The sequence below is a fragment of the Peromyscus maniculatus genome, chromosome 1 (assembly GCF_049852395.1).
Source record: "Peromyscus maniculatus bairdii isolate BWxNUB_F1_BW_parent chromosome 1, HU_Pman_BW_mat_3.1, whole genome shotgun sequence".
In the NCBI taxonomy this organism is placed as follows: Eukaryota; Metazoa; Chordata; class Mammalia; order Rodentia; family Cricetidae; genus Peromyscus; species Peromyscus maniculatus.
This window is the reverse complement of record NC_134852.1, coordinates 92183713-92209898: the sequence shown is the minus strand read 5'-3', so window position 1 is coordinate 92209898 and position 26186 is coordinate 92183713. Positions and strand designations below refer to the sequence as shown.

The window sequence follows — 26186 nt, the reverse complement described above, 5'->3', positions numbered from 1 at the left end:
CCACCCTGCTTGTGGTTTTTCCCTTTAAAAATGGGGACTCAGGGCCGTCTTCCTCCACCTGCTGTGTTGAGTGTTGGACACAGACCAAGCCCAAGCTTGTTTGTTATCAATAAACCCCTGTTTTATTGTGTTTCGTATCTGATATCAGCTCTGTGGTGTTCCTGCTTGGGGATCTTGCGACATGGGCACAACACCATAATAAAACCCTGAGGTGGCTATGTTGGTACCTGCTTGTAATCCTAGCACTTGGAAATTAAGTCATGAGGCTCAGTTCAGTATCACCCTTGGCTACAGATAGAGCTTAGGAGCAGCATGTGTTACATGGGAAACTACTCCAGCTCTGCTCCCTTCCTGGACAGATTCAAATATTTGTTATTTGACACCTAATAGGCGTCTATAGTTTTCCCTAAACCTAGCACAGTGAAGGTAATAGTATTCAATGACTACTTGCCAAATATGCGAGTGGATGGAATCACAAATGGATCTTACAGCCTACTTGGTTTCCCAGTCTACCACCATCACTGCTAAGCATGCCCCATTGCCTAAATTAACTGATTCTGAATAATGTCATCTCACTTCTTAGCCAAATGTGTCACACTAAATCTTGAGTGACAGGAAGCTAGGCTGGCCTGGATCTGTATAGTTCAGCTTGGCTTTGAACTTGTGATCTATCTCTGGCTCCCAAGTGCTGGGTTTATAAGATTTAAGCCACTACCTCTGGCTTGGGTGACAAATATGATGTATGGTTCACAAATAGCAGTGGTGAGTAATCCAATGCTAGGTTCTTTGAGACAACTAGTTCTTTCTTCCTCAAAGTCTTAGGTCACTTTCAGCCTGTAGCAGGAGATGGGTGCAATATCAAAGTATAAGGTACAGGTTTGCTAACAGTGGAGGTCAAGTTCTTTTTATTTATTTTCTGAAACTGGGTCTCACTATGGAGTTCTGGATGTCCTGGGACTCACTATGTAGACCAGGCTGGTCTTGAACTTACAGAGATCTGCCTGACTCTGCCTCCTGAGTGCTGGGACTAAAGGCATGCACCACTATACCTGGTCAAGTTCAAGCTTTTAACACACATTAAAGATAGGATTCAGGAGCTAGGCATGGTAACCCAGGCAAGTAATCCCAGCACTCAAGAGGCCAAGGCGGGAGGCTTACAAGTTGTAGGCTAGTCTGAACTAGATTATTTTTTTTCTAAAGGCAGAGTCAGGGAAAGAATGGGACTCTACTTGTTAATATTCAACATCCATTTTTTAAAAATGCCGATGCCTCTTCTGTAGGAGATGATGGCTTCACATTTCTCAGGAATACTGTATCTATTCTCTCTTTCCTCACAACTCCTTCTCCAATTAGCACTTCCGCCTTCGCTTTTCCCGGGTTGGGATCCTAAGAACGAAGCCCTGTGGTAGCAGCTAAGATTATGTGTGAATCTGCAGGGCAAACTCCTGATTCAAGACCAAATCTCACCAGGGGATTCTCTTTCTTTTTTAAAGATTGATTTTTATTTTCTGTGTATGGGTATTTGCCTGTATGTATATATGTGCACCATATATGTGCATATATATGCATATATGTGACCTCCCCATGGAGGTCAGAAGATGGCATCAGATTCCCCAGAACCGGAGTTTCATGTGGTTGTGAGCCGCCAAGCAGGTACTGGAGTTGAACTCGGGTCCTCTGGAAGAGCAGCAAGCACTCTGAACTGCTGAGCCATCCTGTCAGCCCCACCAGGCGATTTCTGATACCCTCAGAATCGACAGTTCCTGAAAAAGGATGCTCTTGGTATACAAAGCCTGCAGGGCTGTATTCTAGGTCCACACACATAAACTAAAGTGTGCTCTGGAGAGACTGCTCAGTTGGTGAAGTTTTCACACTGGGAAAGCATGAGGACCCCAGTTCAGTCCCAGCACCCACGCTGAGAGCCATGGGTGGTGACATGCTTGTAACCCTAATACTGGGAGGCAGCTCCTAGCTGTCCAGCCAGGAGCTTAGCATAAACAGAGAGTCCCAGATCCCAGTGAGAGACTCGTAAAAGCAAGGTGGACAGTACCTTAGGAATGACACTGGAGGCTAGCCACTGGCCTCCACAAGTACCTGCACACACATCACCATACACTTACACACACACAAATAAAATGAAAGCTGTAAGAGGCTGAGCATGTAACTCAGTAGTGTGATAGCCTGGCATGAAAAGCTTGGAATTCAATCCCCAACACTGCATAAACTGAGCAGGGTGGTACACACTGGTAATCCCAACACTCAGGAGCTGATGGCAGGAGGATCAGAAGGTCAAGGTCATCCTTAAAAACATCGAAAGTTCAGGGCCAGCCTGAGCTCTATGGGACCCTGCCTCCAAACACCGTGTGTGCACATGTGTAAAATATGGACAGGTCGCCAATAAGTACACAGAGTGGTTCACAAGTGCTTCCATGGCGCACAGCACACGGTATTGTTTCACTATCTCACAGCTAGGGGTCCAGGGTCAGGGTCCAAACACAAAGCTCCATGTGTCCCAGTGTGCACCCTGCACAGCCAACTTAACACAGGACTGTATGCAGACACAAACGCAGGCACACAACCCTAAGCTGGCACCTCTCCTGGCAGTCACCGTCCCTCTTACCGACTGAAGAGACCCTGGACATCAGCTCCAGGCCACACTCTCCCAAACTGTGTTCTGGACACTTCGGAAACCAGAAAAGGGCTTTGCCTTCATACAGGTGATTCAGAATTGGAGATCCATCGTCCTGACCTGACCCACAGGCGGCCTGAGTGGAGCCTGACACAGGGAGGGAGCCTGGAACGCTACCAGCTGGGGTGAAGGCACCTAAGCGGGCGAGGCAACAGCCGAACAATCGCAAGTACACAAACAGTGTCCAGGATTCCCTGGAGGGCTCAGCCTAGGCTGCTGCAGACAGACTGACGTCCCATATGGAGAACAATTTCCCCACCTCAAGGGAATAGGAGCACGGAGGAATGGAGGGGCAACCAAATCATGAAACAGAAAAGACCCGACTTCCAACCTTCCTCTCCTCCACTCCCTTCCGGGGCTGCACAGGACTCCAAGATAACAACGTCCTAGAAATGAGGACAGACGGTACTATGGTTCTGGCAAAAAACTCCCAAAGGGTATTTGGGAAAAGCGGCTCTTTTAAGGGACAACACTGGGGGCACTGGGGGCGTCTCCCTTCAGTCGGCTCCAGCATCCCCCCCCCACTTCTCTGCCCCTCAGTAGAGTTTCTCTCTCAGGTGAGTCCTCTGGTGTGTAATGAAGTTGGAGCTATTGCTGAAGCCTTTGCCACAGTCGGGGCATTTGTAGGGCTTCTCTCCGGTGTGGATTCGCTGGTGGATGATGAGAACCGAATTCCAGCTGAAGCCTTTCCCGCACTCGGGACACCTATACGGCTTATCTCCCAAGTGGGCTCTTTGGTGCATCACCAGAATGGAGCCCCGGCTGAAGCGCTTGCCACACATGAGGCATTTGTAGGGCTTCTCGCCGGTGTGGGTCCGCTGGTGCACCACCAGCTGCGAGCGCTGGCCGAAGCTCTTGCCGCAGTCGGCGCACGGGTAGGGCTTCTCGCCGGTGTGGACGCGCTGGTGCTTGATGAGGTTGGAGCTCCAGCTGAAGCTCTCGCCGCACGTCAGGCACTCGTAGGGCTTCTCGCCCGTGTGCACGCCCTGGTGCGCGATCAGGCTGGAGCTCTGGCTGAAGCTCTTCCCACACACCCCACACTTGTAGGGCTTCTCCACCATGTGCGTCCGCCGGTGGGTGGCCAGGTTGGAGCTGCGGCTGAACCTCTTGCCGCACTCGGCGCACTGGTAGGGCTTCTCGCCCGTGTGCGTCCGCCGGTGGGTGATGAGCGCCGAGCTCTGGCTGAACTTCTGTCCGCAGTCGGTGCATTTGTACGGTTTCTCCCCCGTGTGGATTCTCTGGTGTCGGATCAGGTTGGAGTTGTAACTGAAGCTTTCGCCACATTCCTTACACGCATAGGGTTTTTCTCCGGTGTGAATCCCCTGGTGAGTGTTAAGGCTGGAACGGTTGCCAAAGCTCTTCCCACACTCGGGGCACGAGTAGGGCTTCTCACCCGTGTGCGTGCGCTGATGCGCGATGAGGTTGGGGCTCCGGCTGAAGCTCTTGCCGCACTCGGCGCACTGGAAAGGCTTCTCTCCCGTGTGGATCCTCTGGTGGGTGATGAGGTTTGCACTCCGGCTGAAGCTCTTCCCGCAGTCGCGGCATTTGTAAGGTTTCTCGCCGGTGTGAGTCGTTTGGTGTCTACTAAAGTTTGAACCGTCGCTAAAGCTCTTCCCACACTCATCACACTTGTAGTATTTCTCTCCCGTGTGGGTCCGTTCGTGTGTGATGAGGTGGGATTTCCGGCTAAAAGTTTTCCCACATTGGGGACATTCATAAGGCTTCTCACCCAGGTAGGTGCCCTGAAGGCCTATTAGCTGGCCAACTTCCCTTCCTTCGGATGGCACGTCCCCGCGGTCCTCACGGGCGGCCTTTCCCTGGGCGCCCCCAGAGCTGTAGTCCCTCTCAAAGTCGCTCTCCCCATCAGATTGCTGGGCACCTTCCCCTCCGGGTATTTTCAAGAACATCTCATGGGACTCCACATCCTCAAACATGTCTTGACCTGAGTTCTCCCCATTCTCACTCTGTATCTCAAAATCTGAAATCAAGAAAAACACACAATGTCTGGTCAATTCCCCCATTATGAGAAAAAGAAAGTTTTGTTTTTTGTTTTTTGGTTTTTTTTTCGAGACAGGGTTTCTCTGTGTAGCTTTGTGCCTTTCCTGGATCCGCTCTGTAGGCCGGGAAAGTTAAAGGAGGGGCGGCAGAGTCGATCAACGGCGCTTGCCGCCAAGTCTGATGACCTGAGTCAGATCCCGGGACCCATACCCTGAAGAGAACCAACTCCAGCAGGTTGTCCTCGGACCTGCACACAGATGCTAACACACACACACACACACACACACACACACACACACACACACACACACACACACATTTTTTAAAGAGAAAATAAAGAGGACTGGGAGATGGCTTAGTTGGTAACATGCTTGCTTGGCAAGCATAAGGACCTGACCTTGACCCCCGGAACCCACATAAAACGTAGTTTGGTGGTGGGTGCTTGTAATGTCGGTGCTGAGGCAGATTCCTAGGATTTGCTGGCCAGCCAGACTAACCCATATGGCAAGTTCCCAGCCAGTGAGATCCTGTTTGGATGGATGGATGGATGGATGGATGGATGGATGGATGGATGGATGGATGGATGGATGGATGGATGGATGGACAGACGGACATGGGGCTGGTTCAATGGTCAAGAGTACTGGCTGCTCTTCCAAAGGACCAGGGTTCAAATTCCTAGCACCTGCATGGTGGCTAACAACTGTATCTCTAGTTCCAGAGAATCTGACACCCTTTTAAGCTTCTGTGGGTGCTGCATGTGTGTGGTGCAGACAGACATACAGACAAAACACATAAAATAAAAATTATTTTAAAGCCAGGTGGTGGTGGTGCATGCCTTTAATCCTAGCACTTGGGAGGCACAGCCAGGCAGATCTCTGTGAGTTCAAGGCCAGCCTGGTCTACAGAGCAAGATCCAGGACAGGCACCAAAACTATACAGAGAAACCCTGTCTCGAAAAAATAAATAGATGATAGATAGATAGATAGATAGATAGATAGATAGATAGATAGATAGATAGATAGATACTTTTAAAACATGGGCAATGTCTAAGGACCACCACCTGAGATTGTCCTCTGCCTTCCACATATACACTTGTGCATCTGTAAACACACACACACACACACACACACACAGAGGCTACAAAATTCTCAACTTACAAAAGCCAGGTTTGGGGCTAGGAGTAATGTCCAGGGCATGTGCTAGGTATGTGAGAGGCTTTGGGTTCAAATTTTCTTTCTTTCTTTCTTTCTTTCTTTCTTTCTTTCTTTCTTTCTTTCTTTCTTTCTTTCTTTCTTTCTTTCTTTCTTTCTCTCTCTCTCTCTCTCTCTCTCTCTCTCTCTCTCTCTCTCTCTCTCTCTCTCATGTGCACTGGTGTTTTGCTTACATGTATGTCTGTGTGAGCTGCCATGTGGGTGCTGGGAATTGAACCCGTGTCCTCTGAGAGAGCACCCAGTGCTCATCCACTGAGCCATCTCTCCAGCCCCTTTGGGCTTGATTTCTAACAAACAACAAAACCAACAAGGACCCAAGTTCATTTCCTCCTGACTGGCTGTTTAGTTGCCAGGCCTCCTATCTTCGTGGCAATCACTGAGTCTTAAAGATTTGAATCCCGCCGGGCGGTGGTGGCGCACGCCTTTAATCCCAGCACTCGGGAGGCAGAGCCAGGCGGATCTCTGTGAGTTCGAGGCCAGCCTGGGCTACCAAGTGAGTCCCAGGAAAGGCGCAAAGCTACACAGAGAAACCCTGTCTCGAAAAACAAAAAAAAAAAAAAAAAAAAAAAAAAAGAGAAAAAAAAAAGATTTGAATCCCATGTCTCTGCTTGTTTCTGCACAAGCAAATAAGATCAGGTACACAATGACCCTAATGGTCACCAAGGTCCCTGGAGCTCAGCAGGCATTCAATTAAATCTGACATACAGATGCTTTTTTTTTTTTTTTTTTTTTTTTTTAATTACAGAAATATCTCTATAGCTCAGTCTTGTTCAAAAGGTGCAGTCACCTGGTGGGGGTGGTAGTGTCACATACCTTTAATCATAGCACTTGAGAGGCAGGGGCAGGTGGATTTCTGTGAGTTTGAGGGTAGCCTGATCTACAGGGCAAGTTCCAGGACATCCAGAGCTACGCAGAGAAACCCTGTCTTGGAAAACAAAACAAAACAATCCAAAACAAAACAAAACAAAACCCATCCTTCCAAGCCTCTGGTTTTTGATCACAGATACCCATGGTTATAGCTTCCTTAAAATTTGTTCTATTTTTATTTATGTATCTGTATGTGTAAATGCCTTCAGTGGCCAGTGGCATCGGATCCCCTGGAGTTGAATTTACAGGTGGTTGTGAACTATCAAACGTGGGTGCTGGAAATGGGTATCAAACTTGGGTTCTCTGGAAGAACAAGAGGTGCACCTAGTAATTTCTCCAGCCCTTTTCGCGTTGCCTGATGAGAAGTACAGAGCCAAAGGTTCAGCACACGAATATTGTATGTATGTGGAATCAAGAGGACAGAATCTGGTGTAGTTCTTCCTTAGGCACCTTTGAAACCCAATTTCTCACTGCCTGGTGCTTGTCCAATTAGGCTAGGCTGGCTGGCCAGTGAGCCCTAGGGATCCGCCCTCCTCACTGCTGGGGTTATAATTATGCAAAACCATGCCTGGCCTTTTTTTTTTTTAAATAAACTTTATTATTATTTGTGTGTGTGTGTGTGTGTGTGTGTGTGTGTGTGTGTGTGTATGTGTGTGTGTGTGTGTGTGTGTGTGTGTGAAGGCCTGCACATGACACTGCCCATGTATAAAGGTCAGAAGACAACTTTCAGGGTTCAGTTCTCACCTTTTACCTTGTCGAGGCATGGTCTCTCACATCTGCTGCACTGAATACTCCAGGCTAGCTGGCCTGTGAACCTCTGGGTGGTTTTCCTGTCTTTGCTTCCCATTTTGCCATAGGCGTGCTAGGATGACAGACACAGGCCACTGCATTTGGCTTTTTCACAAGGTTCCAGGATCAAATGCAAGTCATCAAGCTTGCTTTTATCTGATGAGCCATCTTACCCACCCATGCCTAGCTTAAAAAAAAAAAGTCTCACTATGCAGTCCTGGCTGGCCTGGGACTCCCTATGTAGACCAGAATGGCCTCAAACCCACAGAGAGCTGCTGCCTCTGCTTCCCAAGCACTGGGACTAAAGGTGTGCGCCACCACACCTGGCTTCCTGTCTGTCTTTTTAAACTGGGTGCTGGGGATCAAACTTGGGTCCCCAGGCTTGTGCAGCTGGCACTTCACAGACTGACCTATCTCTCTGGTCCCTAGATGTTTTGATAAGCATGTGTTTTGTGTCCTTTCAAGTTTCTCTTCCCATTGTTTCTTCTTTATTATAATTTCTGTGTGAGCTGGGCGGTGGTGGCACACGCCTTTAATCCCAGCACTCGGGAGGCAGAGGCAGGCGGATCTCTGTGAGTTCGAGGCCAGCCTGGGCTACCAAGTGAGTTCCAGGAAAGGCGCAAAGCTACACAGAGAAAACCTGTCTCAAAAAAAAAAAAAAAATTTCTGTGTGATCCAGTTCTATAAAGTATCTCTATTCCTTTGTAGAATTTTGTATACAGAAATAAATCAATAATTTTATTGATAAAAATGATAACCCAAGACCCAACATTAGACCTCTTGAGAAAGCAGGGAAGACAATTAGTAAAATGACTATATAAGGTCCTAGTCACATTTCTATTATTCAGACTAATAAACGGCTTACTTAAGGTGAGGTGATCAATTCTGTGATTGAGAGCCTCTATGTGCAAATTCCCACATACAGGCATGCCTCTCTTAGGTAGGTAGCATCTGGGTGGTACCACATCTGGCTATGTTCTGCCTCAACCAAGCTGCTTGATTGAAAACAGCAATGAATTCAGCTATCAGTTTAAATGACCACCATGCATTTCAGTGTAGGGTTAGTTCTGCTTAAGAGTTCCATATGGCTGGGCAGTGGTGGCGCACGCCTTTAATCCCAGCACTCGGGAGGCAGAGGCAGGTGGATTTCTGTCAGTTCAAGGCCAGCCTGGGCTACAGAGTGAGTTCCAGGAAAGGCAGAGAAACCCTGTCTCGGAAAAAAAAAAAAAGAGTTCCATATGGTATATAATTCAAAGATTTAAGTGAATTCAAAGTAATTTTGTTTTCAAGCTAAGAACTGGAGTTTTTGTTTTGTTAAAATCACATTTTTATAACTTTTACTTATGTGCACTGTGTGCATGGACATGTGAGCAAGGTGCCCAGGGACTCTCTTGGAATTAGAGTTACGGACATTTGATATCTGATATCGGTGCTCTCTGGACCGACTGCTGACCCTCCTCTTCAACCCTAAGGACCGAAGCTTCACAGTGCAGCTCCCTAACAGTGCTCAGTGCCTTTCGTGGTGACAAAAATGAACACAAGCTGGCCAAGTGGTTGGCACAAAGCTCGGGGTCCGACCTCCAGCACCCCATAATCCTGAGGGTGGCTCACACCTTAAAGCCAGCACTCAAGAGAGAGTCAAGGATCAGTCCAAGGTTGTCCTTGGCCACAGACAGTCTTTAAAGGAGGAAGGAGGGCAGCAAGATGGCTCAGTGGGTAGAGACACTTGCAGCCAAGCTTGATGACCTAATTTTGTTGCCCAGAACTCACCCACGTGGGAGAAGGGGAGAAACAGCTCCCGAAAGCTTTCCACATGTGCACCATGGAACATGTGCCTCTACACATGCAAACACGCATGCACGCATGCATGTAGAGAGACCGAGACACAGACAGAAAATATGTACATATATGTCTAGTTATTGAGGGAACAGTTAGCTACACAGCAAACTTCAAATAGATAACCTGTTGGCTCTTGCCACTGAACACCAGAAGATGCTAAGGATGGCCGAAGAGCTAAGCTGTGATTCTTTGGCTCCTCTGTTGGACAAGAACTATATGAAGGTAATAATTCCTATTCCTCTCTAACACAGGATAGGCTTCTCATTCTTCATCCACCAGAGAGCTAATGTGTATTTTGCTTCAGTGGGTCTGGGGTGAGAGTGACTGTACATTCCTACCAAGCTCCCTGGTTATATTAATGCTGTTGTCCCTTGGCCTGGGAACTAAGGTGTCTCTCAGTTGTAGAGCACATGCTGAGGTCAATCTTCAGCACCTGGCATGGACTCCAGGTTCACAGATGGTTTCAACATCTGCCAAGTTTAAGAACCAGAGACCTGGCACAGTAGTTAGAAGACTGGAGTCAAGATCACCCACAGGGCTTATAAGACCCCAAAGAGTTGGTCCTGTCAGAGGCCATGGGAGTTACAGCAGGTGACAACTAGTGTCCAGATGTCAACCCACCAAAGGAATGATTCTCTGATGGAGGAGGATCACGCCCAGGCGTGGTCTGCGGGATCATCGACTCTGCAAGCTACTGCTCCTGTCTGTAATTCTCCCCAATACCTGTACTGTAGTGTCTAATTTCATGATACGTATATGTAAGCTCATGATTGCATCTCAATTTTATGGGCACATATATCCGTGGATTGTCAGGAAGATGACTTCTCATTAAGCTGTATGATTTTGATATACAGAAAATATACTAGGATATGCTTCATAATTAGGTCTATTGTCCCTTGAGGACTGTAAAACACTTAAAAGCCTGCTTTGTTCCTTTTATTCAGACTAACATAAGAAAATAACAATTTCTCCTCAGTCTAAGGCAAACTGCACACAATTAGCTCATTTTTACCTTGGATTAAGTTCAAACTAGACTAAATATCTCTGTATATGGATCCTAAGTTTAAAACTTTACAGCCATGCACAAGGTCAGAGTCACAGATGTCTAACCAAGGTTATTAATACAAAGCAGCCTAAAAAACCATGCCAGTTCCTTGCTTGTCAAGTCTCTAGCTAATAAAAGACCTATATCTTGAAGCTTATCTCACTGGGCACTGTGCCAACGGGCTGTGATCAGTCTTACTCCTGAAACCTTGAAACTTTGTGTTGCCATGGTAAACAGCTCTGCCCTTATCACTTACCCAAGGAATGAGCTTTTGACCAATGAGATGTAACTCTTGTAATTGCTTCAAGCCTTCTGAAAAAAGTGTATTTAGGCTAGATGAACAAGAATCTAGAGAGAACTGGTACAGAGAATTGAGACAGAATTAGAAAAGGATTTAGAACTACAGACCCGAAACTAAAAAATTAGAGCTAAGAAATTATAGACAATTGGGACAAGAGAATTAGAATTAGAGAGGAATAAAAGAATATGACCCTCAGATTGTATGTGAAGTTATCATAGAAATAGTTCAATCCTCGCTCCTGAGAAGCAGTCTCTGAAGTTACCCTGGGTAGTGGTCAGGGAGCTGGACTTCCAGATGGCTAAATGGCCACAAACTTAAAGTTTCTCATTCATTAGTTGTGGAGTAAGACTTACATTTTTTAACAGGTTTGATCCTGCTGGTCCAGGGGACCAACACTGCACCAATGGTCTGAAGAACTTGTCTGAAACTATGTAGCCCACTCTGCCCTTGCATTCATGATCCTCCTGCCTCAGCCTCCTCATTGCAGGGACTATAGGTGTGTGTTGCTAGGTGTGACCATTATCAAGAGCTTATCAATTTGTCAGTTTTGAGACTAATCATTCCATGAGGTCAGTGCTTCTGTCAAGAGAGGATGCTCTCCCCTTCAGCCCTGATGAGACAACTACATTGGCCCAGAGTTGCCTGGGGGATGCAGCCATGGCATGGGTTCACTGGTCTCCTCGACTCTACAGGTCTTTCTCTGCCTCATCATCTCTGAGAAAGGTGGGGGAACTCTGGGATAGCCGTTAGAGCAGGTCAGAGACAAACCGTCCCCATTTTATACCATGTATTACTGGAACCAAAGATTGGGCCATGAATTTGATAAATGACTTCTAATCTCAGGTATGAAACACATGGAACAGTTTAACTGCTAATTATTGAAATGTGAAATGTTTGGATAATTTTGGGAGGGGCCAGGATGGGCTTTACCCCAGGGTTTCAAGTATGCCAGGCAAATACACAACCACTGAGCTACCTCCCACGGAGGAACTCAGCTTCCTGTGTAGTTCAAGCTGGCCTCTAACCTTGAACGGCCCTGCTCCCCCTGAATGCTAAGGTTTCAGACGTGTGCCGCCACACCCAGGTCCCTGGAATTGGAGTTACAGATGGTTGTGAGCCACCTGATGTGGGTACTGGGAACCAAATTTAGGTCTTCAGCAAGGGCAATAAGTGATTTTTTTCTGGGGGGGGGGTTCTCGAGACAGGGTTTCTCTGTGTAGTTTTGTGCCTTTTAACAACGGAGCCATCTCTCCAACCAAAAGACAGATCTTTTATTTTTTTACTTGATGTATTTTTATTTCATATGCATTGGTGTTTTGCTTGCATGTATGTCTGTGTGAGGGTGTCAGATTCCCTGGAACTGGAGTTAAAGAAAGTTGTGAACTGCCATGTAGGTTCTGGGAATTGAACCCAGGTCCTCTAAAAGAGCAGTCAATGTTCTTAACCACTGAGCCATCTCTCCAGCCTCAAAAAGACAAATATTTTAAACTCGGGTTTTTTTCTGGAAAATCTGAGTCTCATTCCCCCAAAGCATTCAAGGAGGAAACACACACACTCTGAGCAGTGGTGACCCATACCTTTAATCCTAGCACTCCGGAGGCAGAGGGAAGTGAATCTCTTGAGTTCAAGGCCAGTTTGGTCTACAGAGTAAGTTCCAGGATAGCCAGGGTTATACAGAGAAACTCTGTCTCGAAAAGCAGCCCCCCCCCCAAAAGCAAATCATACACACACACACACACACACACACACACACACACACACACACAAGCATTCTGTTTTTTACATCAGTAATCTATAACCAGGTACAGGAGTTAACTTCTGCTTTGTATAAATGGTCTTTTGAGAGGTCTGCAGTGGACTGAAAACACAGCCATCCAACAAGGACGATGTAGTCAATCTCATGTAACCCACAAGCCACTTGAGAGATAGTCTCCCACTGGAGCAGTGGTTTCATCCTGTCATTTTTATTCTATGAGCATTTTCCTGCAGGTATGTGTAAATATGCACCATGTGCACTTGTTTCCCAGAGCAGCCAAGAGGGCATCAGATCCCCTGGAACTGGAGTTATGGGTTGTAAACTGTTATCTGGGTATTGGTAACCAAACTCAGGTCCTCTGCAAGAGCAGTAAGTGCTCTTAACTTCGGGGCCGTCTCCTCAGCCTTTTATTCTGAGATTTGATCATTCAGTCTCCCAATCTCATTTTCCATCAAGGAACACTAGAACCCACAACAGAGCCAGCTCTTTAGCTTGAGAGGTTTGCACTGGCCTCCCACAACCAAAGCGAATTCTCCATAACTCAGATTTCAACTCCAACCTTATCTATTCAGGTAAATGCTGTTGTTGCACACCTGTGGCTGGTTCCGCCTAGCCAGTTCCAGGTCAAGATAGCCATTTCCGGGCCAAGGCGTCTCGCGTAACCAGGATCCGTGACGTTACATGGCCACGTAAGCGCGCAACGTGACCATGTGATCTACGCACACTCGTGGAGTTGTGACGTGACCTGGCCACGTCCCCAGCCGGTTTTAAAGCAGAGCGCCATGTTCCTGGTTCTCTCTCTCTCTTCTCTTCTCCTCTCCTTCTCCACGCACGTGTCTCTCCCACAGGCCTGCGCACTCTGTCCCTTTATCTCTAATAAACTCTATAAGCGGATTCTGTCGTGTTTTGTGACACTTCCTTGCAGGGTAAGAACACAACGCAGCTAAATAACATTTTGGTGAAAGGGATACCCAACAAATTTCTACTTAGGACACTTGGGACCATCTCCTTGAGTCTCTGTAATGTGAGAAGTGGGAAAAATACTTCCAAACTCATAAGTATGCTGCTTTAAAATATCTTTATTGACACATATTACATACTCACTGGGTCTCCTGAATATGAATGAGGGAGCTTCTGTGAATGAAATCACTGCAGGCTAAGAGTCCCTTCATGAAGCTAAGCTGCCTGACTTGCCCATTGGCCTGAGTATTTCCCTAGATCTAAATGATGTCCTGCCAATCCTCCTTCGAAGACTTAGAAATCCTGGCTATGCTTTCCAGGTTTGGACCTGACCTCATTTTGTTTTACAAAATCAAAGCTTAGGGGTTGAAAAGATAGCTCAGTGGTTAAGAGTTCATACTGCTCTTGCAATAGACCTGAGCTGGGTTCCCAGCACCCATGTCAGGAGGCTCACAACCACCTGTAATTCCATAGTCTTCTGGCCTCCATGGGCATCTGCACTCATATATACACACCTCTGCATAAACACACATGCATATATATATATATATATATATATATATATATATATATATATAAAATTGAAAATAAAAACTCATCTTTAAAATCAAAGCTTAACCAGATGGTGGTAGTACACACCTTTAATCCCAGCACTGGGAGGCAGAGGCATCTCTGAATTAAAGGCCAGCCTGGTCTACAAAGTGAGTTCCGGAATAGCCAAGGCCACACAGAGAAACCCTGTCTTGAAAAACAAACAACAAAACAAACAAAAGGGTAAATCTCAGTTTTTAAAGGCAGATGCTGAGGCTAAAGATGCAGCTCGGAGTACTTGCCTAGTATGGGACCAAGCCCAGGGTGTGATCCCCAGCACTGTACAAACCAGGCATGGTGGCGCACACCTATGATCTCAGCTCTAGGGAGGCAAAGGCAGGAAGATCAGAAGTTCAAGGTCACCCTCACAGTCACAGAGTATGAGTCCATCCTGGGCTATGAGAGACTCTGGGCTTTGGGGAGGAAAGCAGGAGATGCAGGTGTTAAGTTCCTTGTTTCTGGAATAGAAGGTTCTAGAAAGAGCTAGCCACCTGTCTGTCTCCTTGAAGCAGAGGTCTCTCAACTTTCAATGGCAAAAGTTTCCTTTATTCATGGCTGGGCATGGTGGCACACCTATAATCCCAGCTCTCAAGAGGCAGAGGCAGGTGGATCTCTGTGAATTAGAGGCCAGCCTGGTCTGCAGAGTGAGTTCCAGGACAGCCAGGGCTGTTACACAGAGAAACCCTGTCTTGAAAAAAACAAAACACAGTTTCCTTTATTCATCCCAGCAATACTCACTGAGTTCTCATTGTGAGAGAGAACCCAGAAAGAGCAGGAAGAAAAGAGGACAAGGTCCCTGGCCTTTGGGACTTTCATTAAATTCCTAAAAGGAATAAGAGTATTTATATAAATAAAACAACAACGAAAACAAGATTGATTAAAAAGTCAAAAGACTGAGGCAGGAGGATGAGGAGTTCAAGGTCAGCCTGGGCTAGACAGAATATATAGTAAGGCCTAATCTCAAAACGAAAAGCCAGCAAGTAACGAAAATGCAAAGAGAAAGAGATGGCAAACGCCCTGAAGGAGGAGGAGGAGGTCACTTGTTCTGGCAAAAGCTTGCGGAGCTTGAAGCAGACTGCCCTGGGAGATGTGGAGGAGCTCAGCTGAGGGGGAGAGGCTAGAAGTAGGTTTAGTTTAGAGGAGACTGCAAAAATTCAGTCAAATCTGATTTAGGACTTGGACTAGTATTAAAACATCCACAGAGAACACAGACAAATAGAAATGAGCTTTACACATAAACTATTACTAGAGGCATGGTTGTAACTGGAATTACAGGACACTTTAACCGTGAACAGCCAGAGGTGCCTCTTAGTCAAATATTAAACCAGGACTAACCAGGCCCTGAATGCCCTTTCCTGGGTAATCCACCCTAAGACCTTGATCTTGCACAGACTCGAGGCCGGCAGGTGTCAGCTGAGGTCAATGTCTGAGAAGGAAGGAAGGAAAGTGGAGATTCCTGTGAGCAACTCCGAGGAAGAAGGGCACAAGGTGTTATCACACAAAGACCCGCAGAGATGACCCCCTCCCCGGAAAAACAAACAAACAAGCGGGTTTCTCTGCTGTAGCCCAGGCTGGCCTGCCTCTGCGGGGATCAAAGGCGCAGGCCGCCACAGCCCAGCCCACCCCGCCCACTAGAGATCATCTTAAAGGCAGAAGTCAGGAGTGAGCCTGGTTCCTCTGGGGGAATCCCCCATCTTAGATGACCAATGAGAAAAGAGAGACGCTACAAGGCTGGTGGCGAGGGCTGCGATCATCTCAGATACAGGCCGAGAAATGGCATCAGTCTGTGACTTCCCCAGACAGACCTCTCCTCAGCCCAAACTCCTGTGATATCTTGGAAATCCTGAAGTTCATTATAAACTTGCCACAGCCATCAGAAGGCAAAGTGAAGTCTAAAATGGGATGGGTTTCTTTTCTTTCTTCTCCCTTGTACAAATAATAAAATTAAGCTGAATGTGGTAGCATATCCTGTAATCCCAGATTGCAGGAGACTGAGGCAGGAGAATTACCATGAGACTGAGGCCAACCTAGACTACAATGTGAGACCTTGTCTCAAAAACCAGACAGACTAAAGATGAAGCTCCGTTGGTGGAGTGGTTTGACTCTCCAGCGCCACGCAAACTAAACTACAGATGCACGGCAGGCAGCAGGCATCTACAGTCCACAGGTGGAAGCAGGAGGGTCAAAGGTCAAGGTGGGGCTGGAGAGGGCTCAGCAGCTAGGAGCACAGGCTGCTCTTCCAGAGGACCAGGGTTCAATTCCCAGCACCCCCTTGTTAGCTCAAAAATGGTCTGTAAATCCAGTACCAGAGATCCGATGCCCTCTTCTGACCTCTGACCTCTGAGAGCACCAGGCACACACACAGTACACAGACATGCACACATGCAAAACACCCACATAAAAATAAATGAGTAGCAGGGTGGGGGGGCACACCTTTAATCCCAGCACTCGGGAGGCAGAGGCAGGTGGATCTCTGTGAGTTTGAGGCCAGCCTGGTCTATAGTTTGAGTTGGACAGGCTCCAAAGTAACACAGAGAAATGCTGTCTTGAAAAACCAAAAAAAAAAAAAAAAAAAAAAAAGAGTAAAAAAAATTTAAGTTCAAGGTCGTCCTCAACTACATACCAACTTTAGACCAGCTTGGAATACACAGAATCCTGTTTCAAAGATTAATTAATCAACTAAAGTTACTAGGTTGTGGGTGTATCTCAGTGATACAGTACTTGTCTGGCACCATCCAGACCGTAGGCTTGCTCTCAAGCACACTGCTAGAGAAGTTATCTGTCAAAGCCAAAGAAATTAAAATACTTCACTTCAAAGAAAACTTAGGACCGGTGAAACTCATGCAGAAGCAAACAGACCTGAGTTTGAATCCTGGCTCCACCAAGTGACAGCAGAGGGAACTTGTTGAGCAACCTATGTGTCAAGGGACAACCCACTTACCTCCCAGACCCTCAGTAAAGGCCATACAGGTGCTCAGTGCAGGGCTGGTCACAGTCAGTCCTCAAAATCAGGACCTTTTTTCTGACGACAGACTTGTCCCTGTCTCTCAGTCCTTGGCTACTGTTACACTGTCTGCCCTCAACTACCTTCTCCTCATCCTTTCCTTCCAGTTGCCAAGTCCACTGGACTGGAAGGCACGAGTCACTGCCTTAGTCCTTATTGGAGTCTCCTCCTTCCAGCCCCTCACTAGGAATCCTCAGGACCATTCATGTGATGAAATCACTGAGAACATGGGTCTTGGTTTTGCCTCATACCAGCTGCATGATCTTAAAGTGGGTCACCCTACCCCTCTGGTGACAATAATCCACTTATCTTCCAAAATGGTGGCCATTTACACAAGTTTTATACATGAGATGCTAAGCAGACTGTAGCCCTGAAGAATGAACTCAAAAAATGCTATTGTATTACTACTGCTTTCTCACATGTCCTGTCCAATCTTGTCCTCTGTCACCACTGTCTCCACCTCCTCCCGACTCCCGTCACTGCACATCCCGCAGTCTCCACCTCCTCCTGACTCCGTCACTGCACATCCCACAGTCTCCACCTCCTCCTGACTCCGTCACTGCACATCCCACAGTCTCCACCTCCTCCTGACTCCACTGCACATCCCACAGTCTCCACCTCCTCCTGACTCCATCACTGCACATCCCACAGTCTCCACCTCCTTCGGACTCCACTGCACATCCCACAGTCTCCACCTCCTCCTGACTCCACTGCACATCCCACAGTCTCCACCTCCTCCTGACTCCATCACTGCACATCCCACAGTCTCCACCTCCTCCTGACTCCACTGCACATCCCACAGTCTCCACCTCCTCCTGACTCCACTGCACATCCCACAGTCTCCACCTCCTCCCGACTCCCATCACTGCACATCCCACAGTCTCCACCTCCTCCTGACTCCACTGCACATCCCACAGTCTCCACCTCCTCCTGACTCCATCACTGCACATCCCACAGTCTCCACCTCCTCCTGACTCCACTGCACATCCCACAGTCTCCACCTCCTCCCGACTCCCATCACTGCACATCCCACAGTCTCCACCTCCTCCTGACTCCACTGCACATCCCACAGTCTCCACCTCCTCCTGACTCCACTGCACATCCCACAGTCTCCACCTCCTCCTGACTCCACTGCACATCCCACAGTCTCCACCTCCTCCTGACTCCACTGCACATCCCACAGTCTCCACCTCCTCCCGACTCCCATCACTGCACATCCCACAGTCTCCACCTCCTCCTGACTCCACTGCACATCCCATAGTCTCCACCTCCTCCTGACTCCGTCACCGCACATCCCACAGTCTCCACCTCCTCCCGACTCCATCACTGCACATCCCACAGTCTCCACCTCCTCTTGACTCCCATCACTGCACATCCCACAGTCTCCACCTCCTCTTGACTCCCATCACTGCACATCCCACAGTCTCCACCTCCTCTTGACTCCCATCACTGCACATCCCACAGTCTCCACCTCCTCCTGACTCCACTGCACATCCCACAGTCTCCACCCCCTCCTGACTCCATCACTGCACATCCCACAGTCTCCACCTCCTCCTGACTCCATCACTGCACATCCCACAGTCTCCACCTCCTCCTGACTCCGTCACTGCACATCCCACAGTCTCCACCTCCTCCTGACTCCATCACTGCACATCCCACAGTCTCCACCTCCTCCTGACTCCACTGCACATCCCACAGTCTCCACCTCCTCCTGACTCCGTCACTGCACATCCCACAGTCTCCACCTCCTCCTGACTCCATCACTGCACATCCCACAGTGTCCACCTCCTCCTGACTCCATCACTGCACATCCCACAGTCTCCACCCCCTCCCGACTCCCGTCACTGCACATCCCACAGTCTCCACCTCCTCCTGACTCCATCACTGCACATCCCACAGTCTCCACCTCCTCCTGACTCCACTGCACATCCCACAGTCTCCACCTCCTCCCGACTCCACTGCACATCCCAGTCTCCACCTCCTCCCGACTCCATCACTGCACATCCCACAGTCTCCACCTCCTCCCGACTCCACTGCACATCCCAGTCTCCACCTCCTCCTGACTCCACTGCACATCCCACAGTCTCCACCTCCTCCCGACTCCACTGCACATCCCACAGTCTCCACCTCCTCCCGACTCCATCACTGCACATCCCACAGTCTCCACCTCCTCCCGACTCCATCACTGCACATCCCACAGTCTCCACCTCCTCCTGACTCCGTCACTGCACATCCCACAGTCTCCACCTCCTCCTGACTCCACTGCACATCCCACAGTCTCCACCTCCTCCTGACTCCATCACTGCACATCCCACAGTCTCCACCTCCTCCTGACTCCACTGCACATCCCACAGTCTCCACCTCCTCCTGACTCCGTCACTGCACATCCCACAGTCTCCACCTCCTCCCGACTCCACTGCACATCCCACAGTCTCCACCTCCTCCCGACTCCACTGCACATCCCGCAGTCTCCACCTCCTCCTGACCCCATCACTGCACATCCCACAGTCTCCACCCCCTCCCGACTCCATCACTGCACATCCCAGTCTCCACCTCCTCCTGACTCCACTGCACATCCCACAGTCTCCACCTCCTCCTGACTCCGTCACTGCACATCCCACAGTCTCCACCTCCTCCCGACTCCACTGCACATCCCAGTCTCCACCTCCTCCTGACTCCCGTCACTGCACATCCCACAGTCTGCACCTCTTCCTGACTCCATCACTGCACATCCCACAGTCTCCACCTCCTCCCGACTCCACTGCACATCCCACAGTCTCAACCTCCTCCCGACTCCACTGCACATCCCACAGTCTCCACCCCCTCCTGACTCCATCACTGCACATCCCACAGTCTCCACCCCCTCCTGACTCCATCACTGCACATCCCACAGTCTCCACCTCCTCCCGACTCCACTGCACATCCCACAGTCTCAACCTCCTCCCGACTCCACTGCACATCCCACAGTCTCCACCCCCTCCTGACTCCATCACTGCACATCCCACAGTCTCCACCCCCTCCTGACTCCCGTCACTGCACATCCCACAGTCTGCACCTCTTCCTGACTCCATCACTGCACATCCCACAGTCTCCACCTCCTCCCGACTGCATCACTGCACATCCCACAGTCTCCACCCTGGCCTGACTCCCACCATTGAACATCCCACAGTCTCCACCCTGGCCTGACTCCCACCATTGAACATCCCATGACCAGGGTACTTCCTTGCTGCTCATCAGGCTCTAGCCTCTCCCCAATCTAATCAAACCTACATCCTGTTGCCAAACTCGGCTTCCTCTCATGTCCCACAGGCCCTGGTTGAAGAACCTGCAGAGGCCAATGACATTAAATTCAAAACTCCATCCTCCCTTCCCCCAACTCCCACCACTTCCTGAAAACACACTTTCCATTCCAACCAGCCAGCCTGCCTCGCTGTCATCTGAAGAAGCCTACTTCCGCGGCTCTCCCACTTCAGAGGCTTGGCTGAACACAGCTCCTCTCAGCTGTCACAGCTTCCTCCGTGCCCTGTGACTTTCCACACCTATTCTGAAACCTCCTACTCATAGTCCGCGTCTTCCAAGCACCCTTCCCAGATCCAGCCTGGCCTCTCCACACACCTTTCTAACTCCTGAAGTACTTCATCAGCACAAAGCAGCCACATCCTATGGGTCCTGAAGTGGTCCCAGGGGAAAGGTAGAATTGAAGTAAATAATTGTAACCAAATGAGTACAGTTTACAGCCCAGGGCCAAATGCAAACAGAATAGCTAAATGGAAGAAGGATCCAGAACTTTTTACTAACAAAGCAGACAGATATAGTAACCATCATAAAGAGCTTGTCTGGAATTACCTTATATATTCTATATACAGAGACCTAGCTTGCAATCCTCCTGCCTCAATTCTGAGTACTAAGATAACAGGTGTACCCCTCCATGCCTCTATGGTAGGCTCCTCCATGCCTGGCCATTAATTATTATTATTATTATTATTATTATTATTATTATTATTATTATTATTTTCTGGAGACAGGGTTTCTCTGTGTAGTTTTGGTACCTGTCCTGGATCTCGCTCTGTAGACCAGGCTGGCCTCGAACTCACAGAGATCCGCCTGGCTCTGCCTCCCGAGTGCTGGGATTAAAGGTGTGCGCCACCACCACTGCCAGGCCCATTAATTACTCTTTTAAGGGTCTACGATAACATTATATAGCAGGAAGCACAGACAGTTTACTTGTTTATCATGATTTCATACAATGACCACTTTGAAAAAAATTACATTTTCCCCCCTGATTGCTGGAACTATCTGATTACAACCAACTGAAAAGACCAAGGGGTGGATTACAGAGGTCATTTTTATGCTTATACCTGCAAAGCAATGAAATTTTCTGTTCCTTAATCTCAAGGGAAGAATGTCATATTCTTGAAGCAGAGGCAGGCAGATCTCTGTACATCTCAAGCCAGCCTGGTCTACATAATGAGACCCCCCACCACCACTGCTTTCTCTCTATAGCAAGGGAAATTTAAAATCTCAAGTATAAAAATAGCTTCCAGATAACCTTTTGTTCAATAAAAGCAGGCGTTTTATTGAACTTTATCCCAGACCACCCCATGACCTCCCTCAACTTCCCCGCCTCCTGAATAAACAAGTCAAGGCTGTGTTTAGTATGAGAGGGGAGCTGGAAGAACAGCCCTCCAAGGCCCTCATACTGAAATCCTGGAGCTACCGCTGCACACGGTGAGGGCATGACGAGCTAGGACCTTGCTGAGTGCCACAGACAGAGCAGGGAGAGACAAGTGCCATCTCCTACTCTGTGAGGACACTTGCTCCTGTACAAACATGACAATACTCCACCACGGGAGGCTCCCACCCTCTCCCTCTGTGGTTCTGCGGCTTACCACTGTTCCGAAAAGTCTGGGTCAGGTCTTCCACCAGGGCCACAGCCTCCTCGCTGCTCTCAGGGCGGTGCTCTCGCAGCCAGGCCTGGATTTCCCTCGGCAGCACAGTTAACATCTGCTCCTTAGTGTGTACCTCTGGCCTCAGCCAGCGCCGACAGAGCTCCCGAAATCGGACAAGCGCACCCTGAGCTCCCTCGGCCGCACCCTCCTCCTGGGGGCTGCCCTTTCCAGCAGCACTCTGGGGAAAGGGCTCCGACTCGGGGCCATCCTCCTGCAGCACTGCTTCCTGCACCCACGAATCATCCTCCAGGATCAGAGTGGTGACCTCGGCCTGTTCATCCTCCTCTTCTGGAGGTACCTGAACCAAAGGGCTGAGGGGAGTGGTCACCGCTGGCTCTTCAGCTGCCATTGTCCAGCTTCCTGGATGGTCACTCAGGCTCCAAGCCTTGCATCTGTCTCCAGGCCGGCTCTCTGAGAAGGCAGCTCCTTCCTCCAGTCTCTACAAGAAGCACTGCTGAGAAACAAGACAGAGAACCAGAATCACTAAGCACACCATCCTAAGGCACCTAACCATCTCCCATTCAAAACCATCAGAGGCTTGCTGCCTTACTCCCGAACACAGTGACCACGGCAAAAGAAACAGCTCACACACGTACACACACAAATACTAACACAGCATTGTTCTTCTCAGAAGACCAAAGGACGAGTCGTTCTGGGGTGAAGGAAACAGAACTGACATTTCCTGCCCTAAGCCAGTTCAGACTTCCTGCGGAGCAAGGGTCCCTCATCTAACAAAGAGGTTAGTCATTCAACCTCAGTGACCGCTTAATAAACAGACAATATCACTCATCCTTATCATAATGGACATCTTAATGATTGGCAATGGGACATATGTCAGTGTGCTCCTCATTTCACGAGGAGCAGGCATTACCGCTGTATTTCAAAGGAGGTTATCCTCAGGGAACTGGTTCCAGGAATCGCAGAGATTCCAGAATCTGTGAATGCTCCAACCCCCTATATAAAATGATGTATTATATACTTTCCGTCTCCTCTCTAGACAACATACACAGTGTAAATACTGTGTAAACAGTTGTTATACTGTACTGTTTGGGAATAGTAACAAGAAAAAGTCCCTGCAGATTCAGTACAGACATTCTGTTTCTGTTTCTGAAGCAAGGTCTCGCTATGTAGCCCAGGTGGCCTTGAACTCCTGATCTTCCTGCCCTGTCTCCTGAGTACTGAGATATTACATGTCCCATCACCCAGGATTTCCCAATCCCCTTTTAAAATGAACATACATGGGGATATATGGGGGGGGGGGCTGAAGAGCAACTCTACAAAATATTCAGAGCAGTGGAATTAAAAACTATTTAAATACTATGAAAGCAACGAATATTTATTTTTAAAAATCATTACACCATAGATTCAGATAACATGCCTTCCCACCCCCATGAAAATAGCAAAAGTGAAAACAGAACAGCAACAAAACAACAACAAAACTGATGCTCCCAAGGTCCATTTGTCCGAACGACTACGGGAAAAACAAATGCATCGGAATTCTTCCCGGGCAGCACCGGTACACTGAACCTAGACTGCCCATTTGCTAAACCGGGGGACGACACGCCCCCTCGGAATCTCAGTTTCCCCATCTGGACCAAGGAGGAGGCTCGGCGGGATGTCGTCGAGCATCCCTTCCCAGTGTAGAGCTGCGCTCCTGGGCTGCGTGTGTGCGGAGCTCTGGCGAGAGCGGGACTCCGCGGGCCCGGAGCCGCCGGGGCGCAGAGCTAAGCGCAGAGCCCCCCGGCCCGCCAGACGCCCACACCGACGCCCCTCCCCCAAGCTGCCCTCCGCTGGCTCCAGGCCCGTTACTCGCTCGTCTCTCTGCCTGTTCCCCGCGGGGCGCGCGGCTCCGGACCTGCCTCTCAGGCTCGCCTCTCCGGGGACCAGATCCTGCTCTCCCAGTCGCTCCGCGCGCAAAAGCGCCCCTCGGCCCGGCCCGGCCCCTCTGGATTCGCCTCGGCTCTAGCCCATGGGGTACGGAGAACAATGGACGGGAGAGGCCCGCCCACCGCCACGCTCATTGGCTGCTCAGGACAGTCCCTGGAAACTCCGCTCCACTATTGGTGGAGGCAGCGTCCAGCGGTAGTGGGTGGGGAGCTTGGCCCGAGGCATTGTGGGAAATGTAGTCTACTCAGGAACGAGCCAAACACTAGTGTTTACCCAGGATTTGATAGCCCTAGGCAATGCCTCAGGATCAGCGGCAGAGAAAATCCGCGGACTAGCGCGTCTGCTTTCTAGTGCTGCCCAAGGCTCTTACATGAGACAGGTAACTTCAATTCTCCAAAGCCTGCGTGTATTTGTCTATTAAAAAAAAAAGAAAGAAAGAAAGCTGGGTGGATTTATCAGTCTTTTTCAGCGGAAAATTGTGTGGCAAATGATATTGTTGGGCCTTCGACAGCCAGAAGCTGACTGAGCAGGGAAGAAATCTGCGCAGGTAAAGTCCCTCATGGCCCAAACCCGCACTTCTCCCCGCAGTTGGCAGCTCCGCACATGCACGGGTGTTGCACACCCCTTTGTTTTCACACGTGGTATTCCTGCGTCTGCATGAAAGCCCCGCCCTGCTCGCTCTGCTTTGAACTGCTGCTCTTCTATAGCCTTCTCCTTGGAGCCTGCCATGGTGTTAGGCAGGAGGTTAGCTCTGGGGAGAGAATGACCAACCAGGCCCCCTAAAACAGGACCTAAAGAACAGTAGGAGATAGTGGTCTCTCCAGAGGGGTCAACTCAGTGCCCCCCCAAAAGGATGTAAAGAACAATAGATAGCAGTGGTCTACTAGTTGGCTCAGCTTAAACAGGCTTCGGGGTCTTTCTGGATAAGGGATCATACATAGAGTTCTACTACCTTTCCCCATAGCAAACTTTTCAACTTCAAGGGTACTTAAATCCCTAGACTTATCCTTGCATCTTAAATGTTTATTTAGAGTGGGTAAAATGAGCTTCCAAGAAAAAGCATGCCACTTTCTTTCATTGCCCTCTGTGAGGGCGGCACAGGGAGGAGATAACAAAGGACAAATCTAAACCCCTCTTCTGCCAGGACACAGCCGATTGCTTTCCCAGAGTATACTTTTACTTCCTTACTTGCTCTAGTTAAAACTCTTGACTTCGGGGCTGAATGGATGGCACAGCGGTTAAGAGCACTTGATGCTCTTGAGGAAGACCCCAGTTCCATTCCCAACACCCACCTTGCAGCTCACAACAGTGTGTAGGTCTGGTTCCAGGGGATCCAGAAGCCCTCTTCTGACCATCCTAGACACCACGTACGCACATGGTGTGTGTACATACCTGCAGGCAAAATACTAATACATACAAAAAAACTCCTGACTGCTTTACTCTATGTCCTTTACGCCTATATCTGAATTTTTCTCTTTTGAGACCACAAGACAAAGACTGTTGCTGATGTAGAGACCAGAGGAAAGTGTGGACCTCCCCATAACACTAGCATTACCTGCCTAGGTCATCCCTACCCCTAACACAGCTGCATAAAGTTTCCATTGTAGTACTTAAGCTACATAGGCTAGCTTGTTGGTGTTCTCATTGGACGGGTGGGATAGGAATGTAGCTACTACCTTGGTGTTTCCATGGTTCCCTTGGTGTCACAGCAGCACCTCCATGTTGTGGGATATTTGTACAATGTGTGAAGATGTTTGTGCTGTGATTGGTGTAATAAAAAGCTGAATGGCCAATACATAGGCAGGAGGAATAGGTGGGATTTCCAGGGAGAAAAAGGAAGAGGAGAAGAATCTAGGCACACAGGAGACACCAGAAAACACAGAAAGGAAAGAGGACATGCAAGATGGAAGAGAGGTAATGCCACGTGATAGACCATAGATTAATATGAATGGGTTAATTTACATTTTAAGGGCTAGTTAGGAACAAGCCTAAGCTATAGGCTGAGCTTCCATAATTAATAAGAAGTCTGCATGTCGCTATTTGGGAGCTGGCTGCCGTGATAGAGAAAGACTTACTACATATGGCGCCCAATGTGGGGCTTGGATATCCATAGAGCCTGGGAAAGCAGTCTTTTTTCTCTCAGGTAAGCTCGGCACACAGAGGCATGGCTCTTTTTTTTGTTTTGTTTTGTTTTTTTTGTTTTTTTGTTTTGTTTTGTTTTTGTTTTTTGAGACAGGGTTTCTCTGTGTAGTTTTGGTGCCTTTCCTGGAACTCACTTTGTAGTCCAGGCTGGCCTTGAA

General features: G+C 48.8%; 1 protein-coding gene across 4 annotated transcripts; it reads right to left on the bottom strand.

The window, feature by feature from the left end:
* Positions 1–96: 96 nt before the first annotated feature.
* On the bottom strand, positions 97–24470 carry Zscan2 (zinc finger and SCAN domain containing 2). Of its 4 annotated transcripts, none has more exons than XM_015986692.3 (3): positions 23855–24470; positions 21940–22453; positions 97–4667 (listed from the first exon to the last, which is right to left on the bottom strand). In XM_015986692.3, exons 2-3 carry the CDS (start codon positions 22346–22348, stop codon positions 3226–3228), a joined length of 1851 nt encoding a protein of 616 aa, XP_015842178.2. In that variant the 5' UTR covers positions 22349–22453; positions 23855–24470; the 3' UTR covers positions 97–3225. The 4 variants fall into 4 exon arrangements, with proteins under 4 accessions (XP_015842178.2, XP_006970052.2, XP_076401964.1 ...); XM_006969990.4 differs by having other exon boundaries at positions 21940–22450; XM_076545849.1 differs by lacking the exon at positions 97–4667 and adding an exon at positions 7440–7627 and having other exon boundaries at positions 21940–22450; positions 23855–23988.
* Positions 24471–26186: the final 1716 nt, after the last annotated feature.

Coding starts and splice junctions, on each gene's coding strand:
- Zscan2 (XM_015986692.3), bottom strand. CDS start 22,348: ATGGCAGCTGAAGAGCCAGCGGTGACCACTCCCCTCAGCCCTTTGGTT. Junction 4,668..21,939: donor CCAGACTTTTCGGAACAGTG/GTAAGCCGCAGA, acceptor TCTTGATTTCAG/ATTTTGAGATACAGAGTGAG.